Below are 22,920 nucleotides of genomic sequence, written 5' to 3'. Positions count from 1 at the left end.
TGTTAGCCATTTGTTGGACAGCTTTAGTTACTGTTTACTCTACAAGTTAAGATTTTTGTTGCCATTACATCCAGGAGACCAGGAACAGATCATGAATAGAACAAACAACAGCAACAGGAGAGAAACTGTGTTGTGTTGGTGATGCAATATGTGAAAAAGTCTCTGAAATTTGGCCCCTATGTCTTGTACAACACATTATTTCCTTTACTGCATTAATATTTCAAATGATAATTTTCAGGAAATATTCAGTAAAATAATAAATAGATGAATCCATAATGAAAATAATCATTAGTGGCATCCCTGTGCAAAATACCTCAACCTACCAGTAAAAATCCTGATTTGATATTAATGCATGAGTAATCTAATGATATAATGTATAATTGTCCCTCCATTGAAAACTTTTACTCTACTATCTTAATTCTTGAAGTTCTAGTAAGTAGTTTAACTTCCTAAACAACATTTTCAGTGCAGACTTTGCACAGATCATGTTTTCGAAAAGATCTAAAAGGTAAAAGACAAAACTGTTGAATAAGACAGAGAGAAACGAAACAGCAAAAACCTGCTAGATGCTATCACTGCATCATATTCTCCACTCATACAAATGTTCAACAGGATGAATAACTGCAGATTTTGGCCATTATAAAAATCTAAACAATAAAAATATATTTTTAAATTGCATAAGTACAGTACACACACCCAAAATAGGAATTTAGTTTAATACTTTCAAATTCCAGGAAGACAGCAAAACCTCCTCACAGAGGGGAACACACATTTTAATTGAATAAAAATGCAAGTTTTCACTTATTATCACACATTTGCTGGCATCTATTTGTGCAGAAGATCAATTCTGCTTTGCATACAACTTCAAAATATTTTACATGATGCCAATATCATAAGCAAGACTACAGCTCTGAGGGCAGAGACGCAACTTCCTTCTTTTGTAAGAGAACAAATAAAATATATATACATATTATTTAAGTTTAATAATAACAAAAAGAATTCTGTTCCGAATTTTGGACAATTTAAAACCATAAATGAGAGGATTCACGAATGGAGGTATGACCAGAAATTCCATTGCAATAAAGTTTTGAGCAGTTTGAGGTAAACCTTTTGAACTGTATCGTACGTTCATCACATCAAAAAATAGAGTGATGAAGAAAATGAGTAAGGAGGTCAAATGTGGCACACACGTTTGCATGAACTTTGCCCTGTTTTCCACAGAATCCACACATGTTTTAATGACATACATGTAGGACCCAACTATAAACACGGCAAGAAAGATATAAATGGTTACTGTTAAGAGAGTAACTATGCTATTGACAGTAGTTTCAGCTGGGAAACAAGCAAGTTTAACAATAATCCAGTTCACACAGAAAAGCCTGGCAATATATGGGCTGCATAACTTTAATCTAGATGTTAGGAAAATGTTTGTCGCTGTAATGCAAAAAGGTGTCATCCAAGAGAAACACACTAACTTCATGAGCCTTTGCTTTGACATGATAGAGTGGTACTGCAGCGGCTGACATATAGCCACATATCTGTCATAGGCCATGACTGCTAGAATAGACATATCACTGCAGGCAAACGAGTACATGACCAGAGCCTGAATGAGGCATCCAGAATAAGAGATGACATGAACAGGAGAAAGCAGATCCCAGAGAAACTTGGGGTAGAAACCTGTTGTCCCATAAAGTCCATTCATGCAAAAAGTGCACAGTAGAATATACATTGGCTCGTGGAGGGTTTTATCCATGATGATGATCGCAACAAGAGAAATATTTACCAGCAAAATCAAAGAGTAAAACATTAAAGTGAGAAAAAAGAGAGCAACTCGAAGGTTCGCTGTATCATTTAAACCTGAGAGAAAAAAAAATCTGATGAGGGAAACATTATCCATGATGCTGTATCTTTCATGTACCCCCGTCCTCAGCACTCTTTCTGCTCCCTCATCTCACTGTTATTAATATCTTGGCTGAATACAGGAGCACACAGGCTGGGAATTCAAAGCAGCCAATCAAAGGTGAGGAAGAGCTCTCAGCTTTCGTCACCTTGCTGCACAGGCCAAAACAAACAACAACAAAACCTGAAGGCAGCTGCAGCGTCCAACTACAGTGTTGCAGTGTGCACAGTCTGCTGTAGGCCGCTCGCTTTTAGCGGTCGCTAAAGGGAAAGGCGCATTACCGCCGCCGCGTGGTGTGATGGAGTCAGTGCAGGTCGGATATTCTCCAGCCATCAGCCTCGACCAAGACCTCAGTTACCCTCACTGAAATGAGCTTTTTTGTTGTTGTTGTTGTTGTTGTTGTTGTTGTTGTTGTTGTTGTTTGAAATGACAGCAAGAAAATAAAATAAAGAATAAGAGCTGGCAGAATGTAGGATTCCTCTCCTACATGCTACTATTTCTCAAGCGCAGTACAACATATGAGTTTTTTCTCATAAGAATATTGACAATAGTACTTTTATAATCCAGCATTTAGTATTTTTATAATTTGTAAATAATGCACATATACATAGTTGTTTTTCTATTCTGTATCCTGCACACTTTCTTTTTAATCTTGACCCTTTTGTGCAACTGTTTTTGCTTTTTTAATACTTGCTGGATGTAATGGCTTAAATTCTCCAGTGTGAGATCAATAAAGTCTTATCTTATCTTATCTTATCTTATCTTATCTTATGTGGGATCAGTTTCAGTGACTGTCAGCATGTTTTCATTAACAACTTTTTTTTCTTTTCATGCTACACTTTATAATTTTACTCCACCACCTTTTTACTTGTTAGCCATTTGTTGGACAGCTTTAGTTACTGTTCACTCTACAAGTTAAGATTTTTGTTGCCATTACATCCAGGAGACCAGGAACAGATCAGGAATAGAACAAACAACAGCAACAGGAGAGAAACTGTGTTGTGTTGGTGATGCAATATGTGAAAAAGTCTCTGAATTTTGACCCCTATGTCTTGTACAACACATTATTTCCTTTACTGCATTAATATTTCAAATGATAATTTTTTGGAAACATTCAGTAAAATAATAAATAGATGAATCCATAATGAAAATAATCATTAGTGGCATCCCTGTGCAAAATACCTCAACCTACCAGTAAAAATCCTGCTTTTATATTAATGCATGAGTAATCTAATGATATAATGTATAATTGTCCCTCCATTGAAAACTTTTACTCTACTATCTTAATTCTTGAAGTTCTAGTAAGTAGTTTAACTTCCTAAACAACATTTTCAGTGCAGACTTTGCACAGATCATGTTTTCGAAAAGATCTAAAAGGTAAAAGACAAAACTGTTGAATAAGACAGAGAGAAACGAAACAGCAAAAACCTGCTAGATGCTATCACTGCATCATATTCTCCACTCGTACAAATGTTCAACAGGATGAATAACTGCAGATTTTGGCCATTATAAAAATCTAAACAATAAAAATATATTTTCAAATTGCAGAAGTACAGTACACACACCCAAAATAGGAATTTAATTTAGCACTTTCAAATTCCAGGAAGACAGCAAAACCTCCTCACAGAGGGGAACACACATTTTAATTGAATAAAAATGCAAGTTTTCACTTATTATCACACATTTGCAGGCATCTATTTGTGCAGAAGATCAATTCTGCTTTGCATACAACTTCAAAATATTTTACATGATGCCAACATCACAAGCAAGACTACAGCTCTGAGGGCAGAGACGCAACTTCCTCCTTTTGTAAAAAAAACAAAATAGCAAAGTATATATATATATATATATATATATATATATATATATATATATATATATATATATATATATATAGTATAGGTATATATACATATTATTTAAGTTTAATAGTAACAAAAATAATTCTGTTCCGAATTTTGGACAATTTAAAACCATAAATAAGAGGATTCACAAATGGAGCTATGACCAGAAATTCCAATTCGATGAAGTTTTGAGCAGTTTGAGGTAAACCTTTTGAACCGTATCGTACGTTCATCACATCAAGAAGTACAGTGACAAGAAAAATGAGTAAGGAGGTCAAATGTGGCACACACGTTTGCATGAACTTTGCCCTGTTTTCTACAGAATCCACACATGTTTTAATGACATACATGTAAGTCCCAACTATAAACACACCAAGAAAGATATAAATGGTTACTGTTAAGAGAGTAACTATGCTATTGACAGTAGTTTCAGCTGGGAAACAAGCAAGTTTAAGAATAGCCCAGTTCACACAGAAAAGCCTGGCAATATATGGGCTGCATAACTTTAATCTAGATGTTAGGAAAATGTTTGTGGCTGAAATGCAAAAAGGTGTCATCCAAGAGAAACACACTAACTTCATGAGCCTTTGCTTTGACATGATAGAGTGGTACTGCAGTGGCTGACATATAGCCACATATCTGTCATAGGCCATGACTGCTAGAATAGACATATCACTGCAGGCAAACGAGTACATGACCAGAGCCTGAATGAGGCATCCAGAATAAGAGATGACATGAACAGGAGAAAGCAGATCCCAGAGAAACTTGGGGTAGAAACCTGTTGTCCCATAAAGTCCATTCATGCAAAAAGTGCACAGCAGAATATACATTGGCTCGTGGAGGGTTTTATCCAAGATGATGATCGCAACAAGAGAAATATTTACCAGCAAAATCAAAGAGTAAAACAGCAAAGTGAGAAAAAAGAGAGCAACTTGAAGGTTCGCCGTTTCATTTAAACCTGAGAGAAAAAACAGTCTGATGAGGGAAACATTATCCATGATGCTGTATCTTTCATGTACCCCCATCCTCAGCACTCTTTCTGCTCCCTCATCTCACTGTTATTAATATCTTGGCTGAATACAGGAGCACACAGGCTGGGAATTCAAAGCAGCCAATCAAAGGTGAGGAAGAGCTCTCAGCTTTCGTCACCTTGCTGCACAGGCCAAAACAAACAACAACAAAACCTGAAGGCAGCTGCAGCGTCCAACTACAGTGTTGCAGTGTGCACAGTCTGCTGTAGGCCGCTCGCTTTTAGCGGTCGCTAAAGGGAAAGGCACATTACCGCCGCCGCGTGGTGTGATGGAGTCAGTGCAGGTCGGATATTCTCCAGCCATCAGCCTCGACCAAGACCTCAGTTACCCTCACTGAAATGAGCTTTGTTTTTGTTGTTGTTGTTGTTGTTTTAAATGACAGCAAGAAAATAAAATAAAGAATAAGAGCTGGCAGAATGTAGGATTCCTCTCCGACATGCTACTATTTCTCAAACGCAGTACAACTGTTTTTGCTTTTTTAATACTTGCTGGATGTAATGGCTTAATTTCTCCAGTGTGCGATCAATAAAGTCTTATCTTATCTTATCTTATCTTATCTTATCTTATCTTATCTTATCTTATCTTATATGTGGGATCAGTTTCAGTGACTGTCAGCATGTTTTCATTAAAAACTTTTTTTTCTTTTCATGCTACACTATTTAAATTTTACTCCACCACCTTTTTACTTGTTAGCCATTTGTTGGACAGCTTTAGTTACTGTTCACTCTACAAGTTAAGATTTTTGTTGCCATTACATCCAGGAGACCAAGATCAGATCAGGAATAGAACAAACAATGGTGACAGGAGAGACACTGTGTTGTGTTGGTGATGCAATGTGTGAAAAAGTCTCTGAATTTTGGCCCCTATGTCTGGCCCCCCTACAAAGTTTTTTAAAAATGTTTTTAATTGCATAGCTCCAGATGTGTTGCCGATAATAAATAATTCTCTTCAGTCCGGTCAGTTTCCCCAGGCCATGAAAACTGCAGTCATAAAACCTCTCCAAAAAAAGACTAATCTGGATGCTTCAGTAATAAGTAACTACAGGCCAATATCAAATCTTCCCTTTCTAGGAAAAATTATTGAAAGGGTTGTTTTTCAACAAACGCATGCTTTCAAGATGCAGAACAATCTTTTTAATGCATTTCAGTCTGGATTTCGTCCACACCACAGCACTGAGACTGTACTTATCAAAGTTTTAAATGACATACATCTGAATAATGATGCTTCCAAAACCTCAGTCTTAGTATTATTAGATCTCAGTGCTGCCTTTGATACGGTTGATCAGGACATACTTCTTGACAGACTGGAAAAGTGGGTGGGACTTACTGGCACTGTACTACAGTGGTTCAAATCCTATTTACAAGATAGAGACTACTTTGTGTCAATTGGTGAGCATGTGTCTGAAGGAAAAAAGATGTTGTGTGGGGTGCCACAAGGGTCCATTCTCGGACCACTTCTTTTCAATATCTACATGTTGCCCCTAGCTCAGATTATGGAGCATCATAATATTTCTTATCGTACTTACGCAGATGATACACAACTTTATATTTCTGTGTCATCACATGACTACAGTCCCTTACTTTCACTGAGTGACTGTATTCATCAAATCAATGAGTGGATGTGCCAGAATTTATTTCAGCTTAATGCAGATAAAACAGAATTGATTGTTTTTGGCCCCAAAAATGAAAGGTCAAAGATCAGTGCTCAACTTCACTCCATGTCACTGACAACAACAGATAAAGCCAGAAATCTTGGTGTAATTATTGATTCGGACCTGAATTTTAACAACCATTTAAAGCTGATTACCAAATCAGCCTACTACCACCTGAAAAATATAACCAGAATTATAGGATGTCTGTCCAAAGAAGACATGGAAAACTTGTTCATGCATTAATTTTCAGTAGGTTGGACTATTGCAATGGAGTCCTCACTGGCCTAAACAAAAAATCAATTAGGCAACTACAGCTGATTCAAAATGCTGTTGCACGAGTCCTTACAAACACCAGAAAAATGGACCATATCACACCAGTCCTCAGATCACTACATTGGCTTCCTGTGAGTCAAAGAATAGACTTTAAAATCTTACTGTTGGTCTACAAAGCATTAAATGGTCTAGGACCAAAATATATTCTAGATTTATTAACTCCATATGAGGTATCCAGACCTCTCAGGTCATCAGGGACAGGTCTATTGTATGTTCCCAGAATGAGAACCAAACAAAGTGAAGCAGCTTTCAGTTATTATGCTCCTCACCTGTGGAACATTCTCCCTGCACACCTGAGGTCTGCACCAAGTCTCAGTTCATTTAAATCAGGGTTAAAAACATTATTATTTGCTACAGCTTTTACTTAGAGTAAATGTATTTGCTCATTGGTTTTAATCATTCTAAATGCTAAATTATTGTCTTTTACTGGATTCTGTTTTTAATTTTCCTTTAATTGTATTTTATTTTATTTTTCTATTCTCTTCTACTTTCTTTCTTTCTTTGAAATGTATGATTTTAATGTATTTTTATGCTTCTGTAAAGCACTTTGAATTGCCTAGTGTATGAATTGTGCTATACAAATAAATTTGCCTTGCCTTGCCTTGCCTTGTACAACACATTATTTCCATTCCTGCATTAATATTTCGAATGATAATTTCCAGGAAATGTTCAGTAAAATAACAAATAGATGAATCCACAATGAAAATAATCATTAGTGGCATCCCTGTGCAAAATACCTCAACCTACCAGTAAAAATCCTGCTTTTATATTAATGCATGAGTAATCTAATGATATAATGTACAGTATAATTGTCCCTGCATTGAATACTTTTACTCTACTATCTTAATTCTTTAAGTTCTAGTAAGTAGTTTAACTTTGTGAACAACATTTTCAATGCAGACTTTGCACAGATCATGTTTTCGAAAAGATCTAAAAGGTAAAAGACAAAACTGTTGAATAGGACAGAGAGAAACGAAATAGCAAAAACCTACTAGATGCTATCACTGCATCATATTCTCCACTCGTACAAATGTTCAACAGGATAAATAACTGCAGTTTTTTGGCCATTCTAAAAATATAAACAATAAAAATATATTTTTAAATTGCAGAAGTACAGTACACTCACCCAAAATAGGAATTTAGTTTAGTACTTTCAAATTCCAGGAAGACAGCAAAACCTCCTCACAGAGGGGAACACACATTTTAATTGAATAAAAATGCAAGTTTTCACTTATTATCATACATTTGCAGGCATCTATATGTGCAGAAGATCAATTCTGCTTTGCATACAACTTCAAAATATTTTACATGATGCCAACATCACAAGCAAGACTACAGCTCTGAGGGCAGAGACGCAACTTCCTTCTTTTGTAAGAGAACAAATAAAACATATATACATATTATTTAAGTTTAATAGCAACAAAAATAATTCTGTTCCGAATTTTGGACAATTTAAAACCATAAATGAGAGGATTCACGAATGGAGGTATGACAAGAAATTCCATTGCAAAGAAGTTTTGAGCAGTTTGAGGTAAACCTTTTGAACCGTATCGTATGTTCATCACATCAAAAAGTAGAGTGACAAGAAAAATGAGTAAGGAGGTCAAATGTGGCACACACGTTTGCATGAACTTTGCCCTGTTTTCCACAGAATCCACACATGTTTTAATGACATACATGTAGGACCCAACTATAAACATGCCATGAAAGAAATAAATGGTTACTGTTAAGAGAGTAACTATGCTATTGACAGTAGTTTCAGCTGGGAAACAAGCAAGTTTAACAATAATCCAGTTCACACAGAAAAGCCTGGCAATATATGGGCTGCATAACTTTAATCTAGATGTTAGGACAATATTTATGGCTATAATGCAAAAAGGTGTCATCCAAGAGAAACACACTAACTTTATGAGCCTTTGCTTTGACATGATAGAGTGGTACTGCAGCGGCTGACATATAGCCACATATCTGTCATAGGCCATGACTGCTAGAATAGACATATCACTGCAGGCAAACGAGTACATGACCAGAGCCTGAATGAGGCATCCAGAATAAGAGATGACATGAACAGGAGAAAGCAGATCCCAGAGAAACTTGGGGTAGAAACCTGTTGTCCCATAAAGTCCATTCATGCAAAAAGTGCACAGCAGAATATACATTGGCTCGTGGAGGGTTTTATCCAAGATGATGATCGCAACAAGAGAAATATTTACCAGCAAAATCAAAGAGTAAAACAGCAAAGTGAGAAAAAAGAGAGCAACTCGAAGGTTTGCCGTTTCATTTAAACCTGAGAGAAAAAACAGTCTGATGAGGGAAACATTATCCATGATGCTGTATCTTTCATGTACCCCCATCCTCAGCACTCTTTCTGCTCCCTCATCTCACTGTTATTAATATCTTGGCTGAATACAGGAGCACACAGGCTGGGAATTCAAAGCAGCCAATCAAAGGTGTGGAAGAGCTCTCAGCTTTTGTCACCTTGCTGCACCGGCCAAAACAAACAACAACAAAACCTGAAGGCAGCTGCAGCGTCCAACTACAGTATTGCTTTGTACACAGTCTGCTGTAGGCTGCTCGCTGTTAGCGGTCGCTGAAGGAAAAGTTGCTCTTTTCGCTCTCTTTTCGCTCCCACAGCCATTAAACCAAGATGGCCGTGCACACGTCCTAGCGTTGTTTACTCTCTGGCTCAGTGTCTTTTGACGGCGTTTTAACAAACTTTTACTAACTTTCACGAGTGTGATATTTCTTATTCTTATTTGAATCATTTCTAACTGGACTCATCTCCATGTGAACACTAAATCGAGCTAATCTGTGAGGAAATTAATCATCAACAAAGTACTGCCTGCCTACCGGCTTCTTACCTTTTGGTCCACCTGTGAAGCCCTGCTGAGTTTACGCTGCTGTCATGCTGGAAATCCCTTCCAGCACGTCTGCTTGGTTGACAAAGTGTCTCGACTGCTCAGGCTGCTGCATCTCGGTTCTTGCCCTAAAACTTGATTTTGCACAGGATCAGTCTAGAATAGTTATGGGTTGCTATAGACCACCCTCAGCATGTAATGAAGCCCTTTCGTCACTGTCAGATATTATTTCCAGGTTTAACATGAGTGAACTTGTTTTGGTTGGAGATCTAAACCTTGATTGGCTGACATCCACATCAAATAGCTGGAAATCTGTTTGTGACTCATTTAATCTTGCCCAGCTAATGCATAGTCCAACCAGCCCTAATGCAAAACAGCCTACCAGATCATCATTAATTGATTTAATCATAACTAATGTTTCCCACAAGTACACTGGAGTAGGTATTTTTGCGAATGATTTAAGCGACCACTGTGCTATTGCTGCTGTGAGAAATGCCAAGCTTTTTACCATGATTGGTCAGTTTTTGATTGGAGCAGAGTTTCGCTCTTTGATGACGTTGAACTTGCTTGGAAATACTTCTATGATGAATTTCTGAGATTAATTGATAAACATGCACCTCTACGCAAATTTTGTGTTAAGGGACGAAATAACCCCTGGTTCTGTCCAGAAACTGGTCATTTGCTTAAGACAAGAGATGCTGCCTTGGCCAAGGCAAGAAAAACTAAAAATGAGGCCGACTGGCTCTCCTTCAGGCAGCTTCGCAATAAATGTACATCCTTTATTAAGAAGGCCAAGTCAGAGTTTTACCTTTCTGAAACAACCAAAAATCTAAACGACCCCAAGAAATTTTGGAAAGTTGTGATGAGTTCTGGTCTTGGATCAACAACTGAACTCTCAAATTTTTTGATGAAAGGTTCATCTACTCTGACTGGAAAATTTGACATGTTGAACTGGTTTAACGAACACTTTATTTCTGCTGGTTATTTGTTTGACACTGTAAACCCCGAACTCGTAAAGCCTGTCTCAATTATGGATGCTCAGGTTGCAAATAGTAGTGCAAATTGTTTTTATTTTACTCCTGTGTCTGCCTCTGATGAGCAGAGAGTTTTGTCCAAACTGGACGCTAAAAAAGCAACGGGTCCTGACAAACTAAACCCGTTCTTTCTCAAATTGTCTGCAGATTTCATTGCTGAGCCTCTTTCGTACATTTTTAACTTGAGCTTTACCACTAGTAAAATTCCAAAAATCTGGAAGTCAGCTTTTGTTCTTCCCCTGTTAAAAGGGGGGAACCTTCGGATGTAAATAATTACCATCCGATATCCAAACTGTGTGTGCTCTCCAAAGTGTTCAAACGACTGGTCAGTGATCAGCTCAAAGATTTTCTTGAAGCAAATAATATTTTATCAACTTTCCAATCTGGTTTCAGAAAGCAACACAGCACAGTCACAGCCACTCTTAAGGTTCTGAATGATTTTAACTATGCTTTGGACTGCAAGAAATACTGTGTTGCACTTTTTATTGACTTGTCAAAGGCATTTGACACAGTAGATCATGGTTTACTGATAAACATGCTATATCAGATTGGCCTGTCTAAAAATACAGCCTTGTGGTTTGCCAATTATTTGTCTGATAGAACCCAGTGTGTTCAGATGGCTGGTTCCACCTCGTCATTTTCTGAGGTCTCCAAAGGTGTGCCCCAAGGTTCAGTCTTGGGGCCTATTTTATTTTCTATTTATATAAACAAAATATGTGATAATCTGTCAAATGCTTCTTACCATTTTTATGCAGATGACACTGTTATCTATTGTTGGTCACCCTCAATTGTGCAGGCTCTTGAGTTTTTACAATCTGCTTTTAATGTTGTTCAATCTCGATTGCAAAATCTTAAATTAGTTTTAAATGCACAAAAAACCAAACTGATGGTGTTTTCTAGATCTGGTGAATTACCAGGGAACATCCCCTCAATTTTAACCTCACGAGGTGTTCCCATTGAACTTGTCTCAAATTACAAGTGCTTGGGTTTTCTTATTGATTACAGTATGAGCTTTCATTCAAAGTGCATATTGTTAGTTTGGTCACCAAGATCAGGATTAAAATTGGTTTCTATTATAGAAACAAATCCTGCTTCTCTCTCCGAGCTCGCAAATATCTTGTTTCTGCAACTTTTTTTTTTACCTCTGCTTGATTATAATGATGTTCTGTACATGACAGCTTCAGCTAAATGTCTACAGTCCTTGAACACCGTCTATCACTGTGCGCTGAGATTTGTCTCTGGCTGTAGCAGACTCACCCATCACTGTCAACTCTATGCCAAGTCTGGATGGCCATCTCTGAGTGTCTGCCGGTACATACACTGGTTGACTCTCATTTATAAAGCTCTTCTTGGCCTATTTCCAACGTACTTGTGTACGCTTCTGCAAAGAACTAAAAGCCACTACGCCTTACGCTCTGGTGATATCATTCACCTGATTGTCCCCCGTGTCAGGACTGAATAGGGGAAAAGAGCTTTCAGATTTGCTGCCCCATTAGCATGGAATACCCTCCAGTCTGATTTAAAAATGTTGGAGCTCATTCCATTGGAGAACTTTCGCTCTCTCTTGACTGACAGACATTGTGAGACCTTGGAACAGTGCTTGTGTTTTTAAAATTGTTATTGTGACTTCCACTGCTGCACTTTAAATGTCAACCTTTGACCTTAGTTATTGGCTGCTCTATCATATTGTTTATTGCCTGTCTGTTATTTATTGTGACATGTGCTGCTGACCTCTTGGCCAGGTCCCCCTTGTAAAAGAGATCTTGATCTCAATGGGTCTTTTACCTGGTTAAATAAAGATTAAATAAAAAATAGAATAAAAACTTACCGCCGCCGTGTGGTGGAGTCAGTGCAGGTCGGATATTCTCCGGCCGTCGGCCTCGACCAAGACCTCAGTTACCCTCAATGAAATGATTTTTTTTTTTTCTTTTTGTTTTAAATGACAGCAAGAAAATAAAAATAAAGAATAAGAGCTGACAGAATTTAGGATTCCTCTCCTTTCTCAAGTGCAGTACAACATATGATGATGTTTATTCTCATTAGAATATTGACAATAGTACTTTTATAATCCGGCATTCAGTATTTTTATAATCTGTAAATAATGTACATATACATAGCTGTTTTTCTACTCTGTATCCTGAAACCTGGGAGAAACGAAACAGCAACCCCAGCAGCCAATCAAAGGTGTGGAAGAGCTCTCAGCTTTTGTCACCTTGCTGCACCAGGCCAAAACAAACAACACTAACACTAACCCTAACCAAACAAAGTGAAGCAGCTTTCAGTTATTATGCTCCTCACGTGTGGAACATTCTCCCTGCACACCTGAGGTCTGCACCAAGTCTCAGCTCATTTAAATCAGGGTTGAAAACATTATTATTTGCTACAGCTATTGCTTAAAGTAAATGTATTTGCTCAATAGTTTTAATCATTCTAAATGCTAAATTATTCTCTTTTACTGGCTTCTGTTTTTAATTTTCCTTTAATTGTATTTTATTTTATTTTTCTATTCTCTTCTACTCCCTTTCTTTCTTTCTTTGAAATGTATGATTTTAATGTATTTTTATGCTTCTGTAAAGCATTTTGAATTGCCTAGTGTATGAATTGTGCTATACAAATAAATTTGCCTTGCCTTGCCTTGCCTTGTACAACACATTATTTCCATTCCTGCATTAACATTTCCAATGATAATTTTCAGGAAATATTCAGTAAAATAATAAATAGATGAATCCATAATGAAAATAATCATTAGTGGCATCCCTGTGCAAAATACCTCAACCTACCAGTAAAAATCCTGCTTTTATATTAATGCATGAGTAATCTAATGATATAATGTATAATTGTCCCTCCATTGAAAACTTTTACTCTACTATCTTAATTCTTTAAGTTCTAGTAAGTAGTTTAACTTCCTAAACAACATTTTCAATGCAGACTTTGCACAGATCATGTTTTCGAAAAGATCTAAAAGGCAAAAGACAAAACTGTTGAATAAGACAGAGAGAAACGAAACAGCAAAAACCTACTAGATGCTATCACTGCATCATATTCTCCACTCGTACAAATGTTCAACAAGATGAATAACTGCAGTTTATTGGCCATTATAAAAATCTAAACAATAAAAATATATTTTTAAATTGCATAAGTACAGTACACACACCCAAAATAGGAATTTAGTTTAGTACTTTCAAATTCCAGGAAGACAGCAAAACCTCCTCACAGAGGGGAACACACATTTTAATTGAATAAAAATGCAAGTTTTCACTTATTATCATACATTTGCAGGCATCTATATGTGCAGAAGATCAATTCTGCTTTGCATACAACTTCAACATATTTTACATGATGCCAACATCATAGGCAAGACTACAGCTCTGAGGGCAGAGACGCAACTTCCTTCTTTTGTAAGAGAACAAATAAAATATATATACATATTATATAAGTTTAATAGTAACAAAAAGAATTCTGTTCCGAATTTTGGACAATTTAAAACCATAAATGAGAGGATTCACGAATGGAGGTATGACCAGAAATTCCACTGCGACAAAGTTTTGAAAGGTTTGAGGTAAATCTTTCGAACCGTATCGTATAAGCATTATATCAAAAAGTATAGTGACAAGAAAAGTGAGTAAGGAGGTCAAATGTGGCACACACGTTTGCATGAACTTTGCCCTGTTTTCTACAGAATCCACACATGTTTTAATGACATACATGTAGGACCAAATTATAAACACGCCATGAAAGACATAAATGATTATTGTTAAATATGCAACTAAGTTATTAACAGTAGTTTCATCTGGGAAACAAGCAAGTTTAACAATAATCCAGTTCACACAGAAAAGCCTGGCAATATATGGGCTGCATAACTTTAATCTAGATGTTAGGAAAATATTTATGGCTATAATGCAAAAAGGTGTCATCCAAGAGAAACACACTAACTTTATGAGCCTTTGCTTTGACATGATAGAGTGGTACTGCAGCGGCTGACATATAGCCACATATCTGTCATAGGCCATGACTGCTAGAATAGACAGATCACTGCAGGCAAACGAGTACATGACCAGAGCCTGAATGAGGCATCCAGAATAAGAGATGACATGAACAGGAGAAAGCAGATCCCAGAGAAACTTGGGGTAGAAACCTGTTGTCCCATAAAGTCCATTCATGCAAAAAGTGCACAGTAGAATATACATTGGCTCGTGGAGGGTTTTATCCAAGATGATGATCGCAACAAGAGAAATATTTACCAGCAAAATCAAAGAGTAAAACAGCAAAGTGAGAAAAAAGAGAGCAACTCGAAGGTTCGCCGTTTCATTTAAACCTGAGAGAAAAAAAAATCTGATGAGGGAAACATTATCCATGATGCTGTATCTTTCATGTACCCCCGTCCTCAGCACTCTTTCTGCTCCCTCATCTCACTGTTATTAATATCTTGGCTGAATACGGGAGCACACAGGCTGGGAATTCAAAGCAGCCAATCAAAGGTGTGGAAGAGCTCTCAGCTTTTGTCACCTTGCTGCACAGGCCAAAACAAACAACAACAAAACCTGAAGGCAGCTGCAGCGTCCAACTACAGTGTTGCAGTGTGCACAGTCTGCTGTAGGCCGCTCGCTTTTAGCGGTCACTAAAGGGAAAGGCGCATTACCGCCGCCGCGTGGTGTGATGGAGTCAGTGCAGGTCGGATATTCTCCGGCCATCGGCCTCGACCAAGACCTCAGACAGTTACCCTCACTGAAATGAGTTTTGTTGTTGTTGTTTTGAATGACAGCAAGAAAATAAAATAAGGAATAAGAGCTGGCAGAATGTAGGATTCCTCTCCCAAATACTACTATTTCTCAAGCGCAGTACAACATAGTTTTTTCTCATAAGAATATTGACAATAGTACTTTTAGAATCCGACATTTAGTATTTTTATAATTTGTAAATAATACACATATACATAGTTGTTTTTCTGTTCTGTATCCTGCACACTTTCTTTTTAATCTTGACCCTTTGTTGCAACTGTTTTTGCTTTTTTAATACTTGCTGGATGTAATGGCTTAATTTCTCCAGTGTGCGATCAATAAAGTCTTATCTTATCTTATCTTATCTTATCTTATCTTATCTTATCTTATCTTACATGTGAGATCAGTTTCAGTGACTGTCAGCATGTTTTCATTAAAAACTTTTTTTTTCTTTTCATGTTACACTTTATACTTTTACTCCACCACCTTTTTACTTGTTAGCCATTTGTTGGACAGCTTTAGTTACTGTTCACTCTACAAGTTAAGATTTTTGTTGCCATTACATTCAGGAGAAACTATTGGATGCTATCACTGCATGATATTTTTAACTCGTACAAATGTTCAACAGGATGAAAAACTGCAGTTTTTTGGCCATTATAAAAATCTAAATCATGAAAATATATGTAAATTGCATAAGTACAGTACACACACCCAAAATAGGAATTTAGTACTTTCAAAATTCCAGGAAGACAGCAAAACCTCCTCACAGAGGGGAACACACATTTTATTTTAATAAAAATGCAAGTTTTCACTTAATATCACACATTTGCAGGCATCTATATGTGCAGAAGATCAATTCTGCTTTGCATACAACTTCAAAATATTTTACATGATGCCAATATCATAAGCAAGACTACAGCTCTGAGGGCAGAGACGCAACTTCCTTCTTTTGTAAGAGAACAAATAATATATATATACATATTATTTAAGTTTAATAATAACAAAAATAATTCTGTTCCGAATTTTGGACAATTTAAAACCATAAATGAGAGGATTCACAAATGGAGCTATGACAAGAACTTTTAATTCGATAAAGTTTTGAGCAGTTTGAGGTAAACCTTTTGAACCGTATCGTACGTTCATCACATCAAGAAGTACAGTGACAAGAAAAATGAGTAAGGAGGTCAAATGTGGCACACACGTTTGCATGAACTTTGCCCTGTTTTCCACAGAATCCACACATGTTTTAATGACATACATGTAGGACGAAACTATAAACATGCCAAGAAAGATATAAATGGTTACTGTTAAGAGAGTAACTATGCTATTGACAGTAGTTTCAGCTGGGAAACAAGCAAGTTTAAGAATAGCCCAGTTCACACAGAAAAGCCTGGCAATATATGGGCTGCATAACTTTAATCTAGATGTTAGGAAAATGTTTGTGGCTGAAATGCAAAAAGGTGTCATCCAAGAGAAACACACTAACTTCATGAGCCTTTGCTTTGACATGATAGAGTGGTACTGCAGCGGCTGACATATAGCCACATATCTGTCATAGGCCATGACTGCTAGAAAAGACATATCACTGCAGGCAAACGAGTACATGACCAGAGCCTGAATGAGGCATCCAGAATAAGAGATGACATGAACAGGAGAAAGCAGATCCCAAAGAAACTTGGGGTAGAAACCTGTTGTCCCATAAAGTCCATTCATGCAAAAAATGCACAGCAGAATATACATTGGCTCGTGGAGGGTTTTATCCAAGATGATGATCGCAACAAGAGAAATATTTACCAGCAAAATCAAAGAGTAAAACATTAAAGTGAGAAAAAAGAGAGCAACTCGAAGGTTCGCTGTATCATTTAAACCTGAGAGAAAAAACAGTCTGATGAGGGAAACATTATCCATGATGCTGTATCTTTCATGTACCCCCATCCTCAGCACTCTTTCTGCTCCCTCATCTCACTGTTATTAATATCTTGGCTGAATACGGGAGCACAGAGGCTGGGAATTCAAAGCAGCCAATCAAAGGTGTGGAAGAGCTCTCAGCTTTTGTCACCTTGCTGCACCAGCCAAAACAAACAACAACAAAACCTGAAGGCAGCTGCAGTGTCGAGTTCTTCACCAACATTTTTCCACCTTTTGTATTGTGTAAAACAAGACATAATTGAATCATCGCATCAAGAAATCCATTTGTTTACTCTGGAAGCACAGTGTTTGGATTTCAAATCAAGTATATTAATTCAGCTTTCACAATCAGGGATGATTATTAATCGATCAATGTAGTTATGAAGACTTTTTATTCAATACAAACTTGACTATGGACTCAAATATTCTGTCATGTTAGTGAGCAGAGTTGATTGTGCCATATTCCAGAGACAATTAGCATCTTATTAATATGGCACTATTTTAATTTACACAAACAGATATTATCTATAGGAGCCAACCGCAATATTGCAGTTGAGTATTATTTATTATTCTTTACATGAGGTAAATCTCGGGTGGATAAAGTGAGAAAGCACTGCTTTCCCATCCCTGATTACCACCACTGATGTGCTCATGAGCAAGGCCCTTAACAGTACCATCTCCAGTGGAGCTGCTCTGTGTTTAGCAGATGAAACTGTGGTTGCACTGGGCAGCTTTGAGGTGTCAACATGATGATGGCGTTTCCTCTCAGTGAAACTTGCCTGAATACATAGAAGTTAAAAAGAACAAGAAAGATCCAGTTTGCCAGCAGGGGGTGCTATTCATCTCTTAATGAGTACAAAGTCCTATGCAGAAGTCAAGAGGGCATCGTCCATTTCTGACTCACATTGACAAATCCAAGTCTGTTAGTCTTGGAGGGACTGACCGTTCATCATGTGCATTTAGACCATCAGCCACATGACTTAACTTTAAACCCAACTACTAATGCACCTGAACATGGGTGCATGCTACATGGGTGTGCCTGTATTGTGTGTATGAAGGGGGGTTGCAGCTCTTACTGGTGTAAGACATCTCTGCCATCTAGATCTGGGTGTGATAATGTAGTGTCATTGTAAATGTGTGTGTATCACGGGATAATAAAGGTTAGTCTCTTGAAATATGAATTCTGAATTATTATCACAATTCATGTTTCCATCCAAGTATTTTTCAGTGTGCTTATATGTCATCTGCATATAAATGAATATTACTCCCAGTGACAACTGAGGTAAAATATCATTGATATAAAGTGAGAACAAAAGAGGCCCCAGGATGGAGCCTTGTGGGACACCTTTTGCTAATTGCAAATTCAGATTCACTATCCCCAATACACACACACTGCTGTCTGTCGCTAAGGTAGCACTGAAACCATTTAAAAGCTAAGTCATCAAACCTGAGACTACGAAGTATTTTTAAGAGCAGTACATGATCCACTGTATCAAATGCTTTTGAGAGATCAATAAAAAGAGCTGCACAGTGTTTTTTCCTATCTAAGGCTATAATAATGTCATTTAAAACAAAAGTGGCTACAGTAATAGTGCTATGTCTTTCCCTAAATCCTGATTGATGCATGCTGAGGATGCAATGTGTTGAGATGAAAGATTTTAATTGATTATTGACAAAAGACCTTTGGCAGGCAAGATAATTTAGAAATAGGTCTGTAATTATTTAGGTTAGCAGTTCCACCACCTTTCTGCAAAGGTGTTACATAAGCAACTTTCCAAATCTTAGGAACTGTGCCATTTAAAACTGAAAGGTTAAAAATGTATGTAATATAGTTGACCACAATTGGAGCAGCAACTTTTAGAAAGAAGGTGTCAAGTTTATCCTCTCCCACAGACATCTTGGAATCCAAGGAAAGAAGTGCATTAGCTACTTCACAGATAGAGAAAGGCCACAGTGAAAAGCAAAGAGTTGGCATGATATGGGCGATGGTATCAATGGTAGACAGTGGTGGTCCTGTATAAAAGTTGTCGAACAATTTGCCAGCAGATGCAAAATGATCACTGAAAGCAACACAAATCTCCCTGTGGTCTGATATAGAATACCTCTGTGCTGTGGTGAGAGGAGGAAATGAGACGGAAGACTTAAGAGTTTACTGCCTTCCAGAAGTGACCAGAGTCCCCAGTATGTCTGGCCAGAGCCCAGGCTTGATTTCTCTCTTTAATCAGAGAGGAAATTTCTGATGAAAACCAGGGGCCTGACCTATTCTGTATTCTATATTTTTTAAAGGGTGCATGCTTATTAACTATTAAGTTGAATGATTTACAGAAGTGGTCTAGAGCTCGATGAACATCTAAGATTTTGGCAATGTCATGAATATCACTTATCAGAAGATCATTCAGGAACATTACTTCATCAAAACGTTTGAAGTTTCTTCTGGATACCATACAGGGACATTGTTTTCTTATTCTGGTGTTCCTGATGCAGGCTACTGGACAGTGGTCACTAATGCCAAGTTCAAAAACCAGAGTCAGTAATTTTTTCTTTTCTGTTTGTTAAAATTCAGTCCAGAAGAGAAGACTTGCAGTAGGGGTGTCCTTTAAGTTTGGCCTGGTAGGGTCAGTAACTAACTGTGAGAGATGAATGTTGTCACAGACTTATTTTAAGTGCTCAGAGGCAGAGCTCAACCAATTTAAGTTAAAATCGCCAAGTCCAATCAGCTCTGAATCTTTAAAAGTTGCTAAAAGGTCAGCTATCTCATTAATAGCAGAAGAGGGAGCAGTAGGTGGTCTGTATATACCAACCACAATAGAATTATTTTGTGTTATAGACACTTTCAGTGCCAAGGGCTCAAAAGATTTGTGAACTGAGACTGCTTTCAGAACAGTACATGTAAAACGAGCTCTTGAATAAATGGCCACACCTCCTCCTCTGGTATTTCTGTCTATTCTGAATAGGTTATAATCATCCAAGGCCACCTCAGGATCACTTACAGTGCATCTTAACTAAGTTTCAGATAAAACCACAATATCAGGATTTGTATGTGTTATTAAAATTTTCAGCTGATCCAGCTTCTCATGCTGAGTAATGCTCCTAATATTTAAGTGAATTAAACCCAGCCCTCTCCTATTCTTAAAATCTAAAGGAGTAAGGGATAGGCAAGGAACAGATTCGGACCTTAGAGAAGCACTGAGTGTAGGAACTTGTATTCGTCTTGAAATCACCTGAGCACAAGGGGGAGCTGGTGAGACAGTACCTGACTGGGATGACAACAGTGGTGCGGAGAGGAGGTCGGATGGCAGTTGGTGACCGGTAATGACCTGTGATGAGCACACCTGGTCATTTGAGGAGGTAGCAGGCCACAGTCAAACCGTCGGAGCATTTAAAACTGAGTAAAATATGTTGTCCGTTAACATACGTGTGCCCAGCCTGCTGGGATGGATACCATCTCTCCAGTAAAAGGAAGAACGATTCCAAAAGAGGTTAAAATTGTCAATAAAAACCATCCTGTGTGCTGCACTGGCAGACTGGAGCCATGTATAAAGGCTAAGGATCCGGCTGAAACGGCCGATGCGTTGGCCCAGTGGGGGCAGAGATCCGGAAATGAAAACACGCTTTCCACAGTCTTTCAGTGTGCAAAGGAGCCTGCTAAAATCCCGTTTTAAAATTTCAGAAGTCTGGTTGGAGATGTCATTGTATCCAACAGGGATAACAACATTCCTGGTGCTGGGATACTTCGCCAGGAGGCCGGGCATTTTCGCCTGGATGTCAGCCACTTTAATACCAGGAAAAAACAATGTCTTAGCCGATCGTTTCCTGACATGCCTCATAAACGAGTCACCGATAACCAAGGTGACAGGAGACGTAGCTTGCGGCGGAGGATGAGACTGTGCACCCGGTATGGGAGCGGATGATGGACGACGGCCAGAACAAAAGCCCCGCGGAGCCGGGGTAAAATTTTGCTGTGCACGGTGAGGTGTGGGGCGGGTGGTTCGCCCGGGTCTGATCACCAGGACAACCGGGAGTGGTGGAGATCTGCTGTTTTCATTTAAAATCCTGGGAGGTGAAGAAGAAGGCCCCAGGTTCCCAGCCAGCAGAGGAAATTCATGTGAGTCCAGGATGTCATAGCGATTTTGTAGCTGGATGTCACAGGTTGTGGGAGTGCGAAGTGATAGCCTCTCCCTCCTTTTGCAATCGCCAACAACCACATAGGTGTCCAGGTGCGAAGGAGTGGAGCTGACTGGGACCTTGGGTTTAGCCCCAAGCTGGAACCAGGAGTCCTCAGGAAAGGCAGGTGGAGCCTGACAGGCAGGTGGAGCGGGACCAGTGGCCAGGGCAGTAGCAGTGGTCTGCGTAGGGCCGAGTACCAAGGCAGCAGTAGCAATGGCCAGAGCAGAAGCAGCAGCAGGTGAAATGGAACCCGTGGCCGGGGTCACAGTAGCGCGCTGCGTGGAGTCAGTAGCCAGAGTAGTGGAAGCATCAGCCGAGCAGGGAGCCGTGGCCTCAAGCTCCTTACCGGTGGCAGAGACTTGTGCAGGGCCAAAGACGATAGTGTCCAGGTGTCTCTCAGCTTCCTGGATTTTGGCGAGGTAAGTGGAGCCATGGCAACTGCTAAATGCGGGCACGGCTATTAAAACGCAATCGCTGCGTCCTCCCTAATAATATCTCCACCCAGCTTCCACCTTTGTTCAGTTACAGATTCACTGAGTTAGAAAGCCAAAGCGAGCACTCTCAACAGAGTTTTAATGCGTGTTTTCACTTGTTTTACTCAGGTTTGTTTTTCCTACCGCAACAGGAAAGCAACCGGAACCGGAACTGGTCTGATAGGAAGAGTCAGACGTCACATCACTCTTTTGTTGTGGCAGAAACTGCAGTTGGGGGGCAGGATGTTACAGTATGTCAATTTGGACCAACAGTAGCGGAGTCAGACAGTTCTCACAGTCTTTAATATACAACAGAAAATACCGCTGGCTAAGGCGTAACACAAACAATCCAGCTCTCAAAAAACAACGGCGGAGGAGATGGGAGTCGGCTGTCCTCGGCATGACGGGCGAAGAAACAAGAACAGGAGGCAGCGGTCCACAGGAGACAGAAACCAAGAGAACCATGATGAGATGTAGGTGAGCTTACTGGAAATAATCTGGCGACAAGGTGGAGGGATGACCAGTGTTTTATGGAGAGATGATTAACGAGGATGAGACACAGGTGTGCCTCATCTGAAGACCAGCGAAGGCAGAGATTGGCCAGCCCCGTCACCTGTTGCATCTGCAGTGAGAAAACCACAAGAGGGAGGGGGAAGGGGGAGAGAAGATCAGAAGTACAAAAACCAAAAAACACCCACAAAAAACACAGACCCTGACACAGGAAGTGATTTTCTCCACAGGAAACACTGACACATACTCAAAATGCCAATGTTTTATGTCATTTATAGTTGTCCAAAATGATCAAAATGAGAAACAGTGAGGAACGTTTATGGAGTACCAAACATTGTTATTCGTAAAGCTGTAATTTCATCTCAATGCACACAGACAAACATTCCTCCATCTAGTTCATCGCAGCTTTCACTTCCTGCCTTCCACAACGTTAACGTCACATGACTGCAAAGAACCTATTGTAAATAGCGAGCTAATTATTGTTAGCTTCATT

The 22,920-nt window shown here is 38.7% G+C and overlaps 5 protein-coding genes across 5 annotated transcripts; all 5 read right to left on the bottom strand.

The window, feature by feature from the left end:
- Nucleotides 1-970: 970 nt before the first annotated feature.
- Nucleotides 971-1,897, bottom strand: LOC139340470 (olfactory receptor 11H6-like). The gene has a single exon (XM_070976310.1). The coding sequence runs from the start codon at nt 1,895-1,897 to the stop codon at nt 971-973; it is 927 nt and encodes a 308-aa protein (XP_070832411.1).
- A 1,918-nt stretch (nt 1,898-3,815) lies between these two features.
- Nucleotides 3,816-4,742, bottom strand: LOC139340485 (olfactory receptor 2A7-like). The gene has a single exon (XM_070976328.1). It carries the CDS (start codon nt 4,740-4,742, stop codon nt 3,816-3,818), a length of 927 nt encoding a protein of 308 aa, XP_070832429.1.
- A 3,417-nt stretch (nt 4,743-8,159) lies between these two features.
- Nucleotides 8,160-9,086, bottom strand: LOC139340460 (olfactory receptor 11H6-like). Its single transcript, XM_070976298.1, has one exon. The coding sequence runs from the start codon at nt 9,084-9,086 to the stop codon at nt 8,160-8,162; it is 927 nt and encodes a 308-aa protein (XP_070832399.1).
- Nucleotides 9,087-14,079: 4,993 nt separating this feature from the next.
- Nucleotides 14,080-15,006, bottom strand: LOC139340463 (olfactory receptor 11H6-like). The gene has a single exon (XM_070976301.1). The coding sequence runs from the start codon at nt 15,004-15,006 to the stop codon at nt 14,080-14,082; it is 927 nt and encodes a 308-aa protein (XP_070832402.1).
- Nucleotides 15,007-16,350: 1,344 nt separating this feature from the next.
- On the bottom strand, nt 16,351-17,277 carry LOC139340473 (olfactory receptor 2A7-like). The gene has a single exon (XM_070976312.1). The coding sequence runs from the start codon at nt 17,275-17,277 to the stop codon at nt 16,351-16,353; it is 927 nt and encodes a 308-aa protein (XP_070832413.1).
- Between the last annotated feature and the right edge of the window lie 5,643 nt (nt 17,278-22,920).

The sequence above is a fragment of the Chaetodon trifascialis genome, chromosome 12 (genome assembly GCF_039877785.1).
Source record: "Chaetodon trifascialis isolate fChaTrf1 chromosome 12, fChaTrf1.hap1, whole genome shotgun sequence".
In the NCBI taxonomy this organism is placed as follows: Eukaryota; Metazoa; Chordata; class Actinopteri; order Chaetodontiformes; family Chaetodontidae; genus Chaetodon; species Chaetodon trifascialis.
This window is presented reverse-complemented; position numbering and strand designations above follow the sequence as displayed.